Raw genomic sequence first — 17,100 nt, forward strand, 5'->3', positions numbered from 1 at the left:
GTGCCCACCACCTAGTTGATCTTTCTTTTCTTTTGTCACTCAGTCTAATTTACCTCTCGTTATGCCCATAATCTGTTTTAATATTTCCAGTCAGTATTCCCAGTTCGACATACGTATATTGTTGGCTGAATCTTCTTTTCCTCCTTACCATCAGCAAGTAGTCAGTACCATTTATCCATGCTTGCCATTTTCAGGCTAAATTGCCGTGCCTCTCTCCTCTCGTGTTTTCCATCTCATATTCTCCTAAGCTGTCAGTTTGTCCTACTCTCCTCTTCTCCGAGCTGTCAGTCTTTCCTCCCAGTTGTCAGTCTGTTCTGCCCTCTGTTTTCCCAGCTGTCAGTCTGTCCTACCCTTGTCCTCCCAACTACCAATCTGTCCTATCCTCTGTTCTTCCAGCTGTCAGTCTGTCTTATTCTCTGTCCTCCCAGCGGTCAGTCTGACCTACCATCTGTTCTTCCAGTTGTCAGTCTGTCCTGCCCTTGTCCTCCCAACTGCCGATCTGTCCTATACTGTGTTCTTCCCGCTGTCAATCTGTCTTATTCTCTGTTGTCCCAGCTGTCAGTCTGTCCTACCATCTGTCCTTCCAGCTGTTAACTTGTTCTACCGCCTACTTCAAAGGAAAATGGGGGAGAGGGGCAGTAGGCGAAGAACGTGAGGGAGAAGTCGATTTTTATCAAGCCTAGCGACGCTCAAAGTGAGAGGAATAGATGGGAAGAAAATCTAGCAAGTGGAAGTGAGAAAACCTTAAATCTTCCACGCTAGGGCTCAGTTCGCCAACACTAAATGGGTCGGTGGAGAAAGATGAGATAAGCCTTTGGAGTGTAGCAAAATAAAACAGGCTGCTGCTATTGATGAAAATGGTGATTATGACTAAGCCTTCCATATCCTTACTTATGGTTGTTAATACTGCTAATATTAATGATTATGACTATGTGTATTACAGTGTTACCTATCTTTACTGTATCTCCTTTCGCTGACGCCTTGCTTCTGCTGGGAACTTCCACACAGGGAGTGGCCGTGACAGAAATTTCCAACTTGCTTTATTCTTGTGTTGAAAGCCGGATTATGCCCCACTGCAGATGTCAGGTCTGTTGATAAATAATGACAGACTGATTTTGAATGCGGCTGTTGTGGTTTACAGAATGATAAAATACGATGCCGATGGTAAATGGAAATAAGCTTCATGAAACTTAAAGTCGATTTACATGAAAGCTAGTGTCATAAGTTGGTGTTTGGAAATGATGGTCACGGTTGTTGCCAGCTGGTGATGACTACTGGTACTGACAGCTGGTGATGACTTGTATTGACAGCTGGTGATGATAGTATTGGTATTGACAGCAGGTGATGATAGTACGGTAACGGTATTGACAGATGGCGATGATAGTACTGATGTTGATATCTGGTGATGATAGTACTGGTGTTGACAGCTGGTAATAATAGTACTGGTACTGACAGATGGTGATCGTAGTAATGGTGTTGACAGCTGGTGATGACAGTTGTGGTGTTGACAGCTGGTGATGACAGTTGTGGTGTTGACAGTTGGTGATGACAGTTGTGGTGTTGACAGTACTGGTGTTGACAGTTAGTGATGACAGTGCTGGTGTTGACAGTTGGTGATGACAGTGCTGGTGTTGACAGTTAGTGATGACAGTGCTGGTGTTGACAGTTGGTGATGACAGTGCTGGTGTTGACAGTTGGTGATGACAGTGCTGGTGTTGACAGTTGGTGATGACAGTGCTGGTGTTGACAGTTGGTGATGACAGTGCTGGTGTTGACAGTTGGTGATGACAGTGCTGGTGTTGACAGTTGGTGATGACAGTGCTGGTGTTGACAGTTGGTGATGACAGTGCTGGTGTTGACAGTTGGTGATGACAGTGCTGGTGTTGACAGTTGGTGATGACAGTGCTGGTGTTGACAGTTGGTGATGACAGTGCTGGTGTTGACAGTTGGTGATGACAGTGCTGATGCTGACAGTTGGTGATGACAGTGCTGGTGTTGAAAGTTGGTGATGACAGTGCTGATGCTGACAGTTGGTGATGACAGTGCTGGTGTTGAAAGTTGATGATGACAGTGCTGATGTTGACAGTTGGTGATGACAGTGCTGGTGTTGACAGTTGGTGATGACAGTACTGGTGTTGACAGTTGGTGTTGACATTATTGGTGTTGACTGCTGATGATTACAGGATTGGTGTTGATAGTGATGGCAGTATTGGTGTTGACAGCTGGTGATGACAGTCTTGGCTGGGCTTGACAGCTGTGGTGACTACTGGTATTGACAGCTGGTGATAACAGTTAATGTTGACAGCTGGTGACGACAGTATTGGTTTTGACAGTTGGTGATTCATGACTGTATTGGTGTTGAAAGCTGGTTATGAGATTACTAGTACTGACAGCTGTTGATGATGGCACTGGCATTGACAGCTGGTGATAATGATGTTTACTCGTGTTGACACAGTAGGATCCAGGCAAAGTGGAATGAGTGAGGATGGGTGATGATGGTGATGATGACGATGATGATGATTAGTGTATGTAGGATCCAGGCAAAGTGAAATAAGTGAGAAATGGTAATAATGATGAGGATCCAGGCAATGTGAAATATGTGAAGATGGATGATGATGATGATGATTAGTGTATGTAGGATCCAGGCAAAGCGAGATGAGTAAGGACTGATAATAATGATGATGATTACTGTACACGTACGCACTACTGTCTATATTGTCTTTGCAGAGATGGTTGAAGGTTTAAGTGACCAAGGGTGGCATGTTTCACTTACCCGTGGCATCCATGAGGCCTGGAAATCACACCTCTACACAGACCTCACCATCAAAACACATGACCAGGTTATTTATGCCCACAAAGTGATCCTTGCAGCTGCATCGCCATATTTTAGGTTAGTTTGCACCACCAGAATCCATTGTATAATGATATATGAATTTTGGTTACTTGTTCAGTGAATTTATATTGTTTAACATCACTTTATCCTACTGTACAAAAAGGTGAGAAATATTCTTTAACTACATGGGAGAGCCCTGCAGGGGTGGTTGCTTGCCTACAGTCGATGAATTTGCTCAGCCTGTCATACTGTGGTTACTCAACAACAAGTTGTTTTAATATATACATATGTTCAGAGGTTTTAGGGTGACATAAAGCCAAATTTGTTTTTAGTATTAAGCTACTTGCAAATTAGGTATAGCTTTCATTAACCCTTCCATTATAAGAAAGAACCTTTGAGCTGTATAAGATCATTGGAGATAGTAAGTACTATATAAAATGAAGAGTGCATCACCATACTGTAAGTGTTAACAGTGAAGTTAATGAGTGTGTGTCACTTCCCCAGGGCGATGTTGTCAGCGGGTCTGGTTGAGGGGGATACACAGACGTTAGTGTTGAAGGATGTGTCTGGGGAAGTCCTTGATACAGTGCTAAATTTTATTTATACTGGACAGGCAACGCTCACCGATGCTAATGTACAAGATGTCTTCACCCTGGCAGACTACTTCCAGATACATGCACTCAAGAAGCTGTGTTGCTATCATTTGAAGGTGTGTTTATATTTCATCGTCTTTGTACAGCAATTTTTTTATATTTCATTGTCTTTGTACAGCTATTTACAGCATTCCACATTGAACCTTCAGGTTTTTTGAGGTAGTATTTATTACTCCTTGATATTGCAGTTCTGGAATCAGTAAAATTATTGGTATATATCTATCAGTCTGTCAGTCCACTTGTCTGTCCATCTTTCTACCTGTCTACTTTTATATCTGCTTGTCTACATGTGAGTGCATTCAAGTACTTGGGCAGTGTGATGAGTAAGGATGGAAGTTTTGGGGATGAAGTGCTTGAAAGGGTACAGCAGGGAAGGAAGGTTGTTGGTTCACTGAAAGCAGCGATGAGAAGTAGGAAGGTGAGTATGGAAGTTAAGAAGTCACTGCATGATAGTATTGTGATCCCTACCCTGATGTATGGAAGCGCGGCGTGTACCTTGCTAGAGGGGAACAAGTCAAGAGTGAGAGCAGTGAAAATGAGTTACCTGAGAGGAGCATGTGGAGTGATATGGAGGGAGAGGTTAACGAATGAAGAAGTGAAAGAACGTTGTGGAGTGGATGTCGATGTGATTGAGAAAATTAGGAGAAATACATAGAGGTGGTTTGGACATGTGGAGAGAATGGAGAATGAAAGACTGACCAAGAGGGTGTATGTAGGTGACGTGGAGGGAGGGGGAGACCAATGATGAGGTGGAGGGATGGAGTTGAGAGGTATATAAGGGAGGGGGGAGTGAGTTGGGGGAGGGCAGTCAAATGGTGGGTGATAGAGCAACTTGGAGGCGTTTTGTCTGTGGCCACCCTTTGCGGGATTAGAGCATCGTGCTATAGATAGACATAGACTATTTCCCTGACTGTATGTGTGTACACCAAACTCTGCTGTACAAATGAGCCACCTTTTTTTATATTGTTTTTTACTATCTTTTTGCACTTTAGTACCAAATCCCACCATACCATAATCTAGTCAAAGTTACCATAAAAAATAAAGTAAAACTTCTAGTACAGTTCGCTGCATCCTCACCAGTACATTTTAACATGTAATGCTGTTTCATACATACATACATACACTATATTCAGCATTATCAACCCCTGTAGATACTCTTTAGACTCATCATTATACTTTTATATTAGATTTTGTTAGTTATTTGTTTGGTACTTGCAGAAACACTTATGTGTGAGTACGTGCTTGAGTGTGTACGAAGTGGCAGCTCTACACCGATGCCAGGATCTGGCTGATGCAGCATTGGCTTTGGCTGCTTCACAGTGCCTCCACCTCCTAACTCACTCTTCCTTCCTCACAGCCCAGCCCGACACACTACTCACACTGCTTAGTCAACCATCACTTAATGTGGAGTCAGAGGAGGAGCTTATTGAAGTGAGTGGTAACCAAACTTCAGGTGTAGATACTCATACAGTACTGTAAAGCTTTGGGGGGCTTGTGGTTTTCTGGTGTTGATGGAAACAGTTCATTCTTACTGTCATGATCACAGTCAGTGTACACCACAGTAACAGAGATGGATTGAAGGGGAGAATTGTGGGGGTGTATGTCCCCTCCAATTTTTGGCAGACCAGTGATTACTACTAATAAAAGAGCAGTTACTTATCAAAATTCTTTGTAACAGATATCTTACTGCACATGAACTTGCCTGTATTATTGTATTCCTATAATTGAAACAGATCAAATATAAGTGCATTTTGATTTGACTGTTAAATGAATCAAGTAGTAATTCTGCTAGGAATCATGGCCCCCTTTTTTCATAGTGCTGGATTTCACCCTAAATACAGTAAAGGCAGTTACTCTACATTGAAACATCAGTTTATTGGTATGGTACATATTGGTATGGTACACTTCTGTACAAGTAGTGTACAATATCCATTAATCTGTGCTGTATACTGTAGAACAGATCATATACAGTACCTGTAACTGTTAAGATTTGTTAATGAATTGCCTTTACTGAATAATATATTTATGATGATTATACTACTTATAATATTGCATTTGTTCCTTGTGCAGGGTATTGTGAATTGGGCCAGTGAGGACCCTGAGGAGCGACAACAGTGGCTGCCACCTTTGTTAGAAAAGCTTGACATTGGGGTCCTGGATCAGAAAATTAAATTTCAATGGTTGTCTTTATTAGAAGAAAAAAACTTGTTCAAGGAAAATCTGATCAGTATTTTCAAGCGAAACAAAGATGCCCTTATTTATGATGACCGACCTAACCTTAAGTTTAGATACAATTCATTAGAGGAGGTATGTAATAGAGAACTGTATGTTTTTCAAGCATTTTTGAAGGATTTTGTCTCATATTGTGGTTAAATAATTTGTTGTTATATATCACTGATGTACAAGATCACCATGCTGTACTGTCTTGTCAAGTACTAATTATAGCATCCCTTCTGCCCATTTTACAGTTTCTTCTCATGATCGTTATCACACATATTCAACTCTCATATCATAAAGAGCATACAGTATAAACACTGTTTATGCAGGTGTTGTTAGTGATGGCTGGTGAGTCCAATGGTCGCTTACTTCGTAATACTGAATGCTTTGCCATTGGGTACACATCATGGAGGTGTAGTATCCCAGATGCTAGTCAGCCAAGCTATTGTCGCCCCCACCAACTGCAGGTTCTCCCCACCATGGAGCATGCTCGTGCATACTGTGCTGCTGCCACATACAATAACTGTGTGTATATTCTGGGTATGTGGTCTTACTATAAACCATTTCCTTTTGTTTACATAGGAAATGCATTCATGGAAAATGGCTTGCAAATCAGATTCATGTACATACAGTATTTCAGTCCCATTATACAGTAACGAATCCTTCTTTCAGTAACATAGTGGGACTGTGAATGCATATACAGTACAGCAATACAGGGACAAGAAGAGTTATTGTTTCTAATACAGTCTTGAACCATCAAACTGATCAGTTGTAAACAAGTGGGTAGGAGTCTTGCTTCATTAGTTTGCACCTCTTATACTGTCTACAGATTATTGATTGATGCTGTCATGCTGATGAGGTGGAGTCAGGATTTCAGAGGCTTGAATAAAAAATGAATGAGTGTGTGGACCATTTCATTGGGCATCCTCTTATACAGTTCTCTCTCTCTCAGATTTTCTCTTGGTTTCTAGGTACTACTGTTCCTTATCAGTACACAAAGTGGGATGATGATGGTGATGATGATGTGACAATGATTGTACACTTCAGTAACCCCCTGACTAAGTTTTTTTATCCAATATTGTTGACAGGAGGACTGACATCAGAAAGCTTCCTGGCCTCGTGTGAATGCTATGACACCGAGAACAACTGCTGGCGAGGCTTAGCAGATCTGCCTGTGCCAGTACACGGTGCCTCAGCAACCTTCCTTGATGGTGTGCTCTACCTGGCTGGGGGCAAGTCAGCACAGAGATACCATGCAGACCTCTGGGTACTGTCATGTTTGGGTTATTTTCTCACCTTCGCAGGTTACTCTAGGTAATACTGTACAGTGTTTGGGTTCTTTTGCCTCATTTTAAATCTCACTTAAGGTAATGCAGTTTTTGCGTCACTGTAACTCTCATTCAGCCACTTGCAAGCTCAGTATAGGTGATGTATTGTCTTGCATTGTCACTCTAATGCGCTTGTAGACAGTGTGCAGTGTTGCCATCTCTATAAGTTTTTAACAAACTTCTTAGTAATCTTTGTCATGCTTAATGATCTATACAGCATAGTATATACTGTATTTTATTTGTCATCATAATAATACTAGTGATTCAGTGGCTATATATCATTACAAGTATTTAGTTAATATAAATGTTCTGTCTTGAGCACATTATCAACAGCATTGTAATGCTATCACTCATGCAACTACCAATGCAGTGTTTTGTTTGCATGCTTTGTAAGGATATCAGAGCTTTGACCTTTTATTTTTCACCATTTCCATGACATGTCCTCTGCATTTAATAATTCTGTTCAAAGCTAATAATTACTGTTTTTCAAAACTCCAGTTTTTGTGGGGGTTAAAGGGGCATATCTAGAATGCTAGCTAGTATAAAATACAGATGTGCACAAAAATATGTACAGAATGTTAAATTTGTGAGATATTGCCAGTATAGATGTGAGCAGTTATATATCCCATGTTAATGGGCATGCTACTGTTAGGTCTTCTGCTTCATCCTCTCTTCCACTGTTTCTAAATCCATCACTCCATCTTTAGGCAACATAAAGGATCAGGATGATGATGTAAATACCATTGAATAACTTAAAATGGCAGTGTACTGGAAATGGTAGATGCTCTCATTTGTAACACTTGGGGATTAAAATCAAGGCTGCTCGGTGACAGATTTGAGCATCATCACCCAGCAGGCTAAACCCCTTCAATTTGGTCATGTATTTTTATGTTTCATGTTGCTACCAACAAAGAATTTTATTCAGCTTGAGGGGAAGCTCATAATAGTAGAGGACTGAATGGAAGCTGTATCTGTCCCCTTGAGTCTGAAAAGTTTTTCCTAAGCTAAATAAAAGCATCTGATTTTAGAAGAAAAAAATTCACCACACTGTTTGGGTTCAGTTTAGATCCAGCATTGTTTAGTGTGATTATTTACACTCTTGATTGTGTTGCCCAATTAGCAATGTATCTGCTGCATTGAATTGTTTTTACTGTCATCCAGACTGCAGATTTTTGTAAAAATTGACAGAAAGTTAGGAGTTTTGCAGATATGAAGACAGTTCACCACCATACAAAGTTCCGTGAACTCAGTCACAAGTCACTCATACTTTATGTGCGAGATATTTCATAACTGAAGTTGCATTTGCAGCTGTATACTTATGGTAGCCATGACCTACTAGATGGTAAGTATAAATATTAAAATACCACCTAGATGCAGTGGATTACTGAAAGTTAGTGTATCATAACAGGCATAAGGAGAAAACACATACACTACTTACTAACATTGTACAGAACATGTATGAGAGCTGTAAGATGTTCATACTTTTGTGCAATTGTAGGTTGTATTTTAAGTGCCTAAAACTACTGCACAGTTTTTACGTTTAAGGCCACTGAGTGAAAATTTTATGTTTATGTTTAGAAACCATTGACAGCATAGGTCTTTTCACTGCCAGCAGCTTTCCGTGTGTTGCCATCTTGAACCATTTCCCTCCTGAGTCCCCTATCCTAACACAGTTTCAAATCTTCACAGGCCTACGATGATCAGCGTGAGGCTTGGGTTAGTCGGTGCCCCATGTTTGCAAGCCGTGGACACCTGGGCATAGCGTCTCTCAATGGCTCTATCTATGCTGTGGGAGGAGTGAGCTGTGTGGGCGACACTAGCCAGATTCTTGCCTCGTGTGAGAAATATGACCCTGGTAGTGACACATGGATGCCTATTGGTAAGATTATCTGTCCATCTGTCATCCAGCCCTTTATTGCCCCATAAGGATTAATAAAACTTAGTTACCACTCGCATGTAAACCTTAGGCCACATCCAGTTGGAGTACCTTACTCCACTAGACCACAATATTTTTATGACGGAATGTTGGATTGTCAACATCATCATCATCCAGACCTCCTTTCACACCCTAGGGCAGGGTGAGGAGTAGCAACGTCCAGACAGCCCACATTTGCCCAATCCAATGGGCCACGCATCCATTCACTCACCATTCAAGCTGCTGGAATCCTGGCTCTATTTGATATGCCAAAAACATTCACCACATTCTGTAGCTTCACATAAACATATCCAACTTTTATGCACTGATCATACCCATCCCCACCAGCACCTCTAGGCCAGGCAAGAGCGTACTTAGGGCTTGCAGTGCTGCAGGATCGACTTTATGCTGTGGGAGGCTATGACGGGAGCAAGTGGCTCAGTTCTGTTGAAGTATATAACCCCTTTCGTGACCAGTGGACATCAGGTTAGTAGTGTCTGTTACAGCTGAGAGTACTCCACTGTGGAGATAGTATTGTACCGTCCATTCATCTCTGTTATTATGTGTGAGTCAAGCATTTTTTTTTTTTTTTTACTGCATAAAAAATAGTACCTATCAGTACTTGAAGAATATGTAAAATAGTTGTCTTATCAGCAGTGTCAAATACCCATACTAAGCAAGATACATTGTTGAATTTACAGAAACTTTCTGTATATTATTTCAGTGTCATCCATGATCAGTGCACGGAGTAGCTTTGGGATCACAGTGAGCCGTGGTCGTATCTACTGCTTGGGAGGGTTCAGTGGTGGCTCAAACCTCAATACTGTAGAAAAGTACAACCCCCGTACTAACACTTGGCACTGTGTTCAGTCTATGCAGCTTCGCCGGTATGGTCTGGTGGCTGCTACGGTTAATGTTCCTGGCTTACCCTAACTTCTTTCACTGAATATACAGTAGTCTCTTCCCCAAATGGGTTCTTTCACTCTTTTGTAACTGCTCTAACAGAATAGGATAGTACAATTAAGCATCAGTGCTAAAATGGCTGCTGCTGTGAGTAACAACGTAATACTGGCCAGCTAATAATCTCTGGTGACATGTGTTTTTCAAATACAGTATTTTGTCTGTTATGCTCCACACAGAGTAACTGGGTATCATATACTGCATACACATCCACATTCCATTGTCAGTTAGACTGCTTTCCTTACCAGTATATACAGCTTTATACTGTACTAGCTTTTTTACCATAGTTGCAGCAGCTGCAAAGAAACTGTGGATGATATATCGAGTTATTGTTGATTAATACAATTTGTCAAATAATTGACTAGAATGCTAGATATTCCTGTAAATTAAATTGGAGTAAAGGACAGTATTACATACTGCAGTACTACCACTGTGATTGCCAAGCCACTGTTAGTTAGGGCCTTCATGTACTGTATTTTGTGTGTATATTATACACCGAAGGCTGTACATTTGCTAGAACCACCACTGACTTAAGAGCAGGTACTGTATTACATGTACGGTTTACCTGAAACTGGAGATACGTAAGTTTAAGAGAATTATTTGTGGCAAATCATGTACTGTTCACTGTACACAGGGGTGCACCCAGGAATTTTCTAAGGGGGGGGGGGGCCTGTAGTGAGGTGAGGTCAGGTAATCCGATAATTACGGGGAGGTCACATGCAGGTTTAGAGTCACGGAGCTGCTGGTTCATATGTTACTCTTTGTTTGTACATGCCAGTTTTTCATGTTTTGCTGTTATCAAAATAAATATATATAAATTTTTAAAGGACCCAGAGAGCTAAGGGGGGGCCTGGGCCCAGTGGCACCCCCCCCCCTCCCCAGATGTGCCTCTGATTGTACAGACTTAAAGTACCAAATCTTAATACTGTATTCCTTCCCTCAATGCTATGAAAGTGTGTACTTGTGAACCACAGTTTGTGCGAGTTCATTATCCCTACCACCGACTGGAGGGAAACCATACCCAGGGTTTCACTGAATGAAGAGGGATGGAGGGATGCCCTCTTATGGTGGCACCAACATAGCTGGCTGTCTCTGTTGTTTGGTTATACATATGTCCCTTAGCTCCCTCCATCCCCTAAAAGGAGGATGGTGGATTGAAGGAGAAGGTAACTTCAGCTCACAGTCCACTGGGTTCAAACTGAGATAAGCCTGGGGTTGCAACTACAGTACTGCTACTGTTACACTAAATGAAGACCCAGCATCCAATATTTAGGTTATAATCTGAAGTTGTGCAAGACCACTGGTGTAAAAGTCATAACATGGACTGCTCTTTATCTAGTCTAACGAAGCTTTAAATTATCACTGTATCACTAGACAAAACATCATTTGGTGAGAAGCTCTGATTGCAACTTCCCTATGCTCTGGGGTGAGAGCAGAGGGGTTACCGGTTTACTTCATACATTTAGATAATTTGTGATAAAATCCATGGTACAGTACAACTTCTCATATTCAAACACTGAATTTCCAAAAACCTCCACCTTCCAAAATATTTTTTCATGCAATATGAGGGTATTGATATTATCTCTCCTCACACAATAATTGCATATCTGAAGACAGTGTTTATATGAGGACAGGCACAGCATGGTATAATACTAATACAAGGTGCTTCACTATGTTTACTGTCCAGAACAGTGTAGGCAATTTTTTACATGATTTTCCGAATTATGATTATAGTTCTACTTTCTGAAATATTCAATTTTCCATGAAGCCTTTGGAACCAAGCATTTTGGATGTGAAAGACTGTACAATACTTCAAAAAAGGGGTGGGGGCAGAGAGTGAACAGAAACAGTGGTTTGTGAGCATACAGTACCTCATAATTTTCAGAAAAATGTTTGTGATAAATTCCATAGAACTTTAATATGTATGAAAAATTTGTTGTACAGATGTTATAAATATATTGCATTACTACCAATACAGTCTGTGTTACTCCTGTATATATTTTTCAGTAAAACCACCATTTAAAAAACACGGGTTTTCAGTGGTGATTCCTCAGCATCTTTATCAGTTGCAAGTGAACAAATAAAACCTATATAGTTTGTATGTTTTCCCTGAACTGGTAATTACCAGAAAACCATTTACTACTCTGGGTGGTAACCATATAACCAAATTATGGTGCCTGGTGGTTTAGTGGGTAATTAAGGCACTCCAATCAGGTTGAGCCCATGTAGGTTTATATTCAAGGGGTGGTTGGGATTTATTGCTCACATAATGCCAGTCAGGGATGAGTGAGGCTGGTCACTCTCACCTTAAATGTCAGGAACAACTTGCCTATACCTGGGCTCTTTTGCTCCTCATGGGGCAACAAAGGATTGGATGATGGATGGATGAAGATATTTATGGAAACACATCATCATCATCATCATCATCCTACCTCTTTTTCTCACCCAAAAGTGGGGTATGGTTGGATTCTGGAAAAGAAAACAATGACAGGGAGAACTACTAGATAATCAAGCATGCCCAGTGAAAGAGGCCACATATTCATTCACTCATTATTCAAGCCTCTGGAATACTGACTCCACCTCATAAGCATAACCATCCACAAACATACACTTCCTATTTTCTGTCTGATGGACCAGTCTGATGACTACTTTGGAAAAAAAAAAATTCATTCATTCATCATCTAATCCAGTCTTGCCCCCATGAAAAAAAAAAAAAAAAAAAAAAAAAAAAAAAAAAAGATATGGAGGGGCAGGGGGACAACATGACTCCTCTTAAGAAATTTTTGTTATCAGGGTTGGCCAAGATACAGCTGATTTTTTCTATGGACTGGAAGCTAAACCGAGTGTCAAAACCAGATACTCAGTTCCCAGCAATGGGGAAAAAAATTTTTAAGATGTATCACTCTCATCTTAAATGTCAGGACCAACTGCCTAGCCCCGGGCTCCTACACTCCTCATGAGGCAACGTAGGATTGGATGATGGATGGCAGGATGGATAATGAGATTTGTAGCTGAGTCTAACCATGGACTACACTTGGTGGTAACCATAACCACTCCCAAGGGTAGGGAAGAATGGTAACTCCACAATCCCTGTGTGTTTAACTGATGAAAAGGGAGAGGATGGGGCAGATTAGGGATCCATTTGAATGCAAAATAACGAGTTACAGAGACAAAATGACGTATCTGTGTGTCCTGCTGGTGCTTGACTTCCTCCTGCAAGCTCTTCAACTGGGGATGACAATGATGAGTCTTCAAGGTGCTCCAGCCAAACACATTTTCACTGCTTTTTCAACCAATCACACATTTTTATTGCATTTTCAATCACTGCTTTCATTCTTATAAAAAAACTGTACTACCCTCTCCTCCACTGTAAATTTTGTGTCCAATTTCTAAATACAAGTAAATGGATTTCAAAAATTACTGTACTGCAGGCTACTATAGTTTTTATTACTCCACAGACCGAGGGTTCTGATACAAATTACAAGGGTGTTTTGAAGATTGTGGTAACTAAGCTATACCATTATATTGTAACTGGAGTTCTCTATTAAATGATTACAGATATAATGCAAACTATAAGGTACTATGTATGTATTGAATGTCAGGTTGTTATGGCTTTTCTACCTTCCAGTTTTTTATAAAGACTTAGTACTAAGCATGTAAAATAAACTGTATAAGAAATAAAATGTCACCTATTAAGAGGGCAGTAATACATTTAGTATCTATGGATTCAACTTTGTTTTAACACATGGTATGTTTCTGTACTGTTGGATACTGTGCACAGTTATAACAGTAATAATGTTAAATAATAATAGTAAAAAAAAAAATTGCATCTTTAACCCCTTTAACCCAGGAAAGTCATACATATACAGCACCGGTACAGTATATTATTCTTGTTACAATACCAGATGACTTTATTCACCATAGGAGGGTTCCCTAGTATCAAGGAGTTAATGAAGGCTGTATCTAATCCTTCCACACTGAATAATCTCTCCTAAGCAACATAAAATAGTCTGGTGGTGGCAAGAACAAAATATTTAAATCTTTCTTGGGCTGTAAAGGTTAACAAGTAGTGATCAAGTAGACCCCACAACCTCATTTCTTGCCTTCAACCATAATTATGTGATACCCAAACTTTGTCTTAATTGGAGGATCAGTATACACAGGGCTGGCCAGGGTTGAAACAGGTAGAGCAAAGGCAGCATCCTGGAAGGGGCCAACCATGGAACCTCGAGTCTGCCAGCCAAGGTCGCCCTAAAATTTTACATATGCAGTTACACCTAAGTACAGCATATTCTGGTAAAGCATTACAGGTTAAACACAGTGGGTGTCAACACTAATAATCTCTCTTACACCCACAGTACAGCATTCCCATACAAGTTCATCATCATCATCATGAGCTCTTTCCCACCTAGGGATGGGGTGTGGTAGGGTCCAGAATGCAGGGAAAAACACTTTAATCAACACTACCAATCAACAGCATGCCCAGAGACATTGGCCATACACAGAATCATACACCAATCAAATCCCCAGAATCCTGAATTTATCTCTCTGCCCATGTTTATGGATTTTTTTTTTTTTTTAATAGATGCACTTGGAAAATGTGAGTACATTTAAGTACTTGGGTAGCGTGATGAGTAAGGATGGAGGTTTGGAGGGTGAAGTGCTTGAAAGGGTACAGCACGGAAGAAAGGTTGCTGGTTCTTTGAAAACAGTGATAAGAAACAGGGAAGTGAGCATGGAAGTGAAAAAGTTACTACATGACAGTATTGTGATACCAACTCTAACGTACGGAAGTGAAGCTTGGACGTTGTTGGAAGGACACAAGTCATGAGTGAGAGCAGTGGAAATGAGTTATTTAAGAGGAGCCTGTGGAGTCACATGGAGAGACAGGCTGATGAATGAGGATATAAAGGAGCATTGTGGTATTGATGTGGATGTGATAGGAAGCGTTATGAGGAACACACTGAGGTGGTTTGGCCATGTGGAGAGGATGGAGGGTGAAAGACTGACGAAGAGAGTGTATGTGAGTGAGGTGGAGGGGGGAAGAGGGAGGGAGAGGCCGAGGATGAGATGGAGGGATGGGGTGGAGAGGTATGAGAGGGGGGTGTGAGTTGGGAGCAGGGCAGTGAAATGGCGGGGGACAGGGCGACTTGGAGGCGATTTGTTTGTGGCCACCCCAAACGGGATTGAGGCGTCTGGCAATAGATAGATAGACTTCACAATCATCATTTCTAAAACTTCTAACAGCTCATACGTGCACTTCCTAATGGTTGTCATTGTTGCTGTGACTGCTGGTTCATCTTGATATGTGCCTGGTGAACTGCAGGCAACCAGTCACTTCTGCCTGACACTGCACGAGATAGTACTGTATTGTTAAGGTTATGCTGATGGACTGTCTGTGTTATGACTGTAAGATGCATGAGGTGAATGAATGTGCTGTGCTGTGAGGGGCTACATTACAATGAGGGTGTTTGACTACAGATAGAAGAAATATGCAGTACACTCTAACGCAATTTAAAATTTACATATACCGGTATATGATACAAAACACTCATTGTGGGTCAACCTCTCTACTGCCATACACTTTTATCCAGTAAATGGTGGCCACAAACAAATTATCTACACATCACCTTGTCTCTGCCATCCTTCCAACTCACATCTCTCTCTCTCACAGTGAATGCGGATACAACATTATATACAGGTACCTCTTTCCTAAACTGTACAGACTCTGCCTAACCTACGGTATGCAATAATATCTGCATATATCTAAAAAATATCCCCTTCACTGGTGCTCAAGAGGGAAGCTTTCACATGGTAGCACAGACGAGACACAGCAAGACTACACAGGGTACCTAACTAACTGGTTATACTGTACACACAATTTTTTTACATACAATAATGCTGTTAACACAAATTAGGGAAACTGGCAGACTGACTTTGTATGTACAGTAACAATGAAACCTTAATCATCATTTTTTTTCTAATACTGTACAGTATACTAAGGATATAGTACAAGAAAATAATAATAATAATATATAAATAAATAAAGGCTACCCAAAACATGAATTTCTTGTATCTGATTATTCAACCTTGAAATTAAGTGCATTATAAAAATATAACTAAATACTAAATGGTAGTGTATCTGTGTAAACTCACCCCACTCCGTGCTTTATCCTCGGAATATTCAGCAGCTACTTCATTGAACTTGGCACCATTTTTAATCTTCTCAAGTGCTTCCAAGCATTTACTCTGTTTTTCACACAGAATATGTCGAACCTGGAAAAAATTATGCATTGTAATGCTAATACAATCAATAAAATAATGTTCATGCTAGCCAATAGTTCATTCATGTTTAAGGAGATTTTTGTCCATTAGCAGCTATTTCTTGTAGACCAATATGAGAATAAGATAATATGACAGCTAAAGACCCTTTCCACAGAGCTTCATCATGACTAGCACCATATTTTACTGTTATGGTAATCACTTGATACAGCTCAATATTCAAGATGGAGAGAGTGCAATTTTATGCCTAGTTGAAAAGAACAAAGCATAGATTATAAGATACATGCAAGACGAGCCACTGGAACTATGTATGAAAAGTATTAATGAATGGAAACAACTGTCAGACTAAACAGGACTAGAAAATATAAGAAAATTGTGTAGGGCACTTTAACTCTGATAAATACCTAAACTGGAACAAACCAAGCTCTACTGAAAAGTTGAATTGGTGATGCCCGTATCAGGTTATCTGCCTCACAAACATACATGCCACAAGGAACAAACCAAAACTACACAAACATAAATGCTTACTTTAATAGAGGTCCCTCCTCCTTTTTTCTCCTTGCCACCAGCTGCCCCTGCATCTCCTTTATCTCCACCTCCTTTAGCACCTTTGCCACCACCTCCACCTTTAGCACCGCCACCTCCCCCGCCCTTTTTCCCTCCACCCATACTACCCTGGTTAAGTTAAAACAGATTAATCAAAAAACTTCCGTGCCCTCAGGTGCAATACACTACACCACCTTACTTGGTCCTACTATACACCGCCCGAGTCAACTCTGGACAACAAATTATACATAGAGCTCAGTGATGTACGAACAGAACATGTTCCCACATACATTCAATTTACAAAAATCCAGCCATCATCTTTACGTGAAATTCATTAGTAGGTCATTTGTCCTCACAGATCATTAC

The 17,100-nt window shown here is 40.6% G+C and overlaps 2 protein-coding genes across 2 annotated transcripts in view; one reads left to right on the plus strand and one right to left on the minus strand.

Annotated features, from left to right (window-relative positions):
* LOC145400474 (kelch-like protein 7) overlaps positions 1-11,918 on the plus strand; it is a 29,842-nt gene extending 17,924 nt beyond the window's left edge. The window contains exons 3-11 of the mRNA XM_080272991.1: positions 2,728-2,890; positions 3,338-3,542; positions 4,705-4,917; positions 5,557-5,793; positions 6,033-6,243; positions 6,792-6,970; positions 8,721-8,910; positions 9,295-9,432; positions 9,671-11,918. Coding sequence (XP_080129117.1) covers positions 2,728-2,890; positions 3,338-3,542; positions 4,705-4,917; positions 5,557-5,793; positions 6,033-6,243; positions 6,792-6,970; positions 8,721-8,910; positions 9,295-9,432; positions 9,671-9,879 — 1,745 coding nt within the window. The 3' untranslated portion in view covers positions 9,880-11,918. The remainder of the gene's footprint in view (positions 1-2,727; positions 2,891-3,337; positions 3,543-4,704; positions 4,918-5,556; positions 5,794-6,032; positions 6,244-6,791; positions 6,971-8,720; positions 8,911-9,294; positions 9,433-9,670) is intronic.
* A 1,702-nt stretch (positions 11,919-13,620) lies between these two features.
* On the minus strand, positions 13,621-16,922 carry LOC145400397 (peptidyl-prolyl cis-trans isomerase NIMA-interacting 4). Its single transcript, XM_080272913.1, has 3 exons — positions 16,717-16,922; positions 16,063-16,182; positions 13,621-14,157 (listed from the first exon to the last, which is right to left on the minus strand). The coding sequence occupies exons 1-3, from the start codon at positions 16,855-16,857 to the stop codon at positions 13,999-14,001; spliced, it is 420 nt and encodes a 139-aa protein (XP_080129039.1). The 5' UTR covers positions 16,858-16,922; the 3' UTR covers positions 13,621-13,998.
* Between the last annotated feature and the right edge of the window lie 178 nt (positions 16,923-17,100).

Source organism: Coenobita brevimanus, chromosome 52, assembly GCF_032717465.1.
Source record: "Coenobita brevimanus isolate Jiangsu-jjx chromosome 52, ASM3271746v2, whole genome shotgun sequence".
Taxonomy (NCBI): domain Eukaryota; kingdom Metazoa; phylum Arthropoda; class Malacostraca; order Decapoda; family Coenobitidae; genus Coenobita; species Coenobita brevimanus.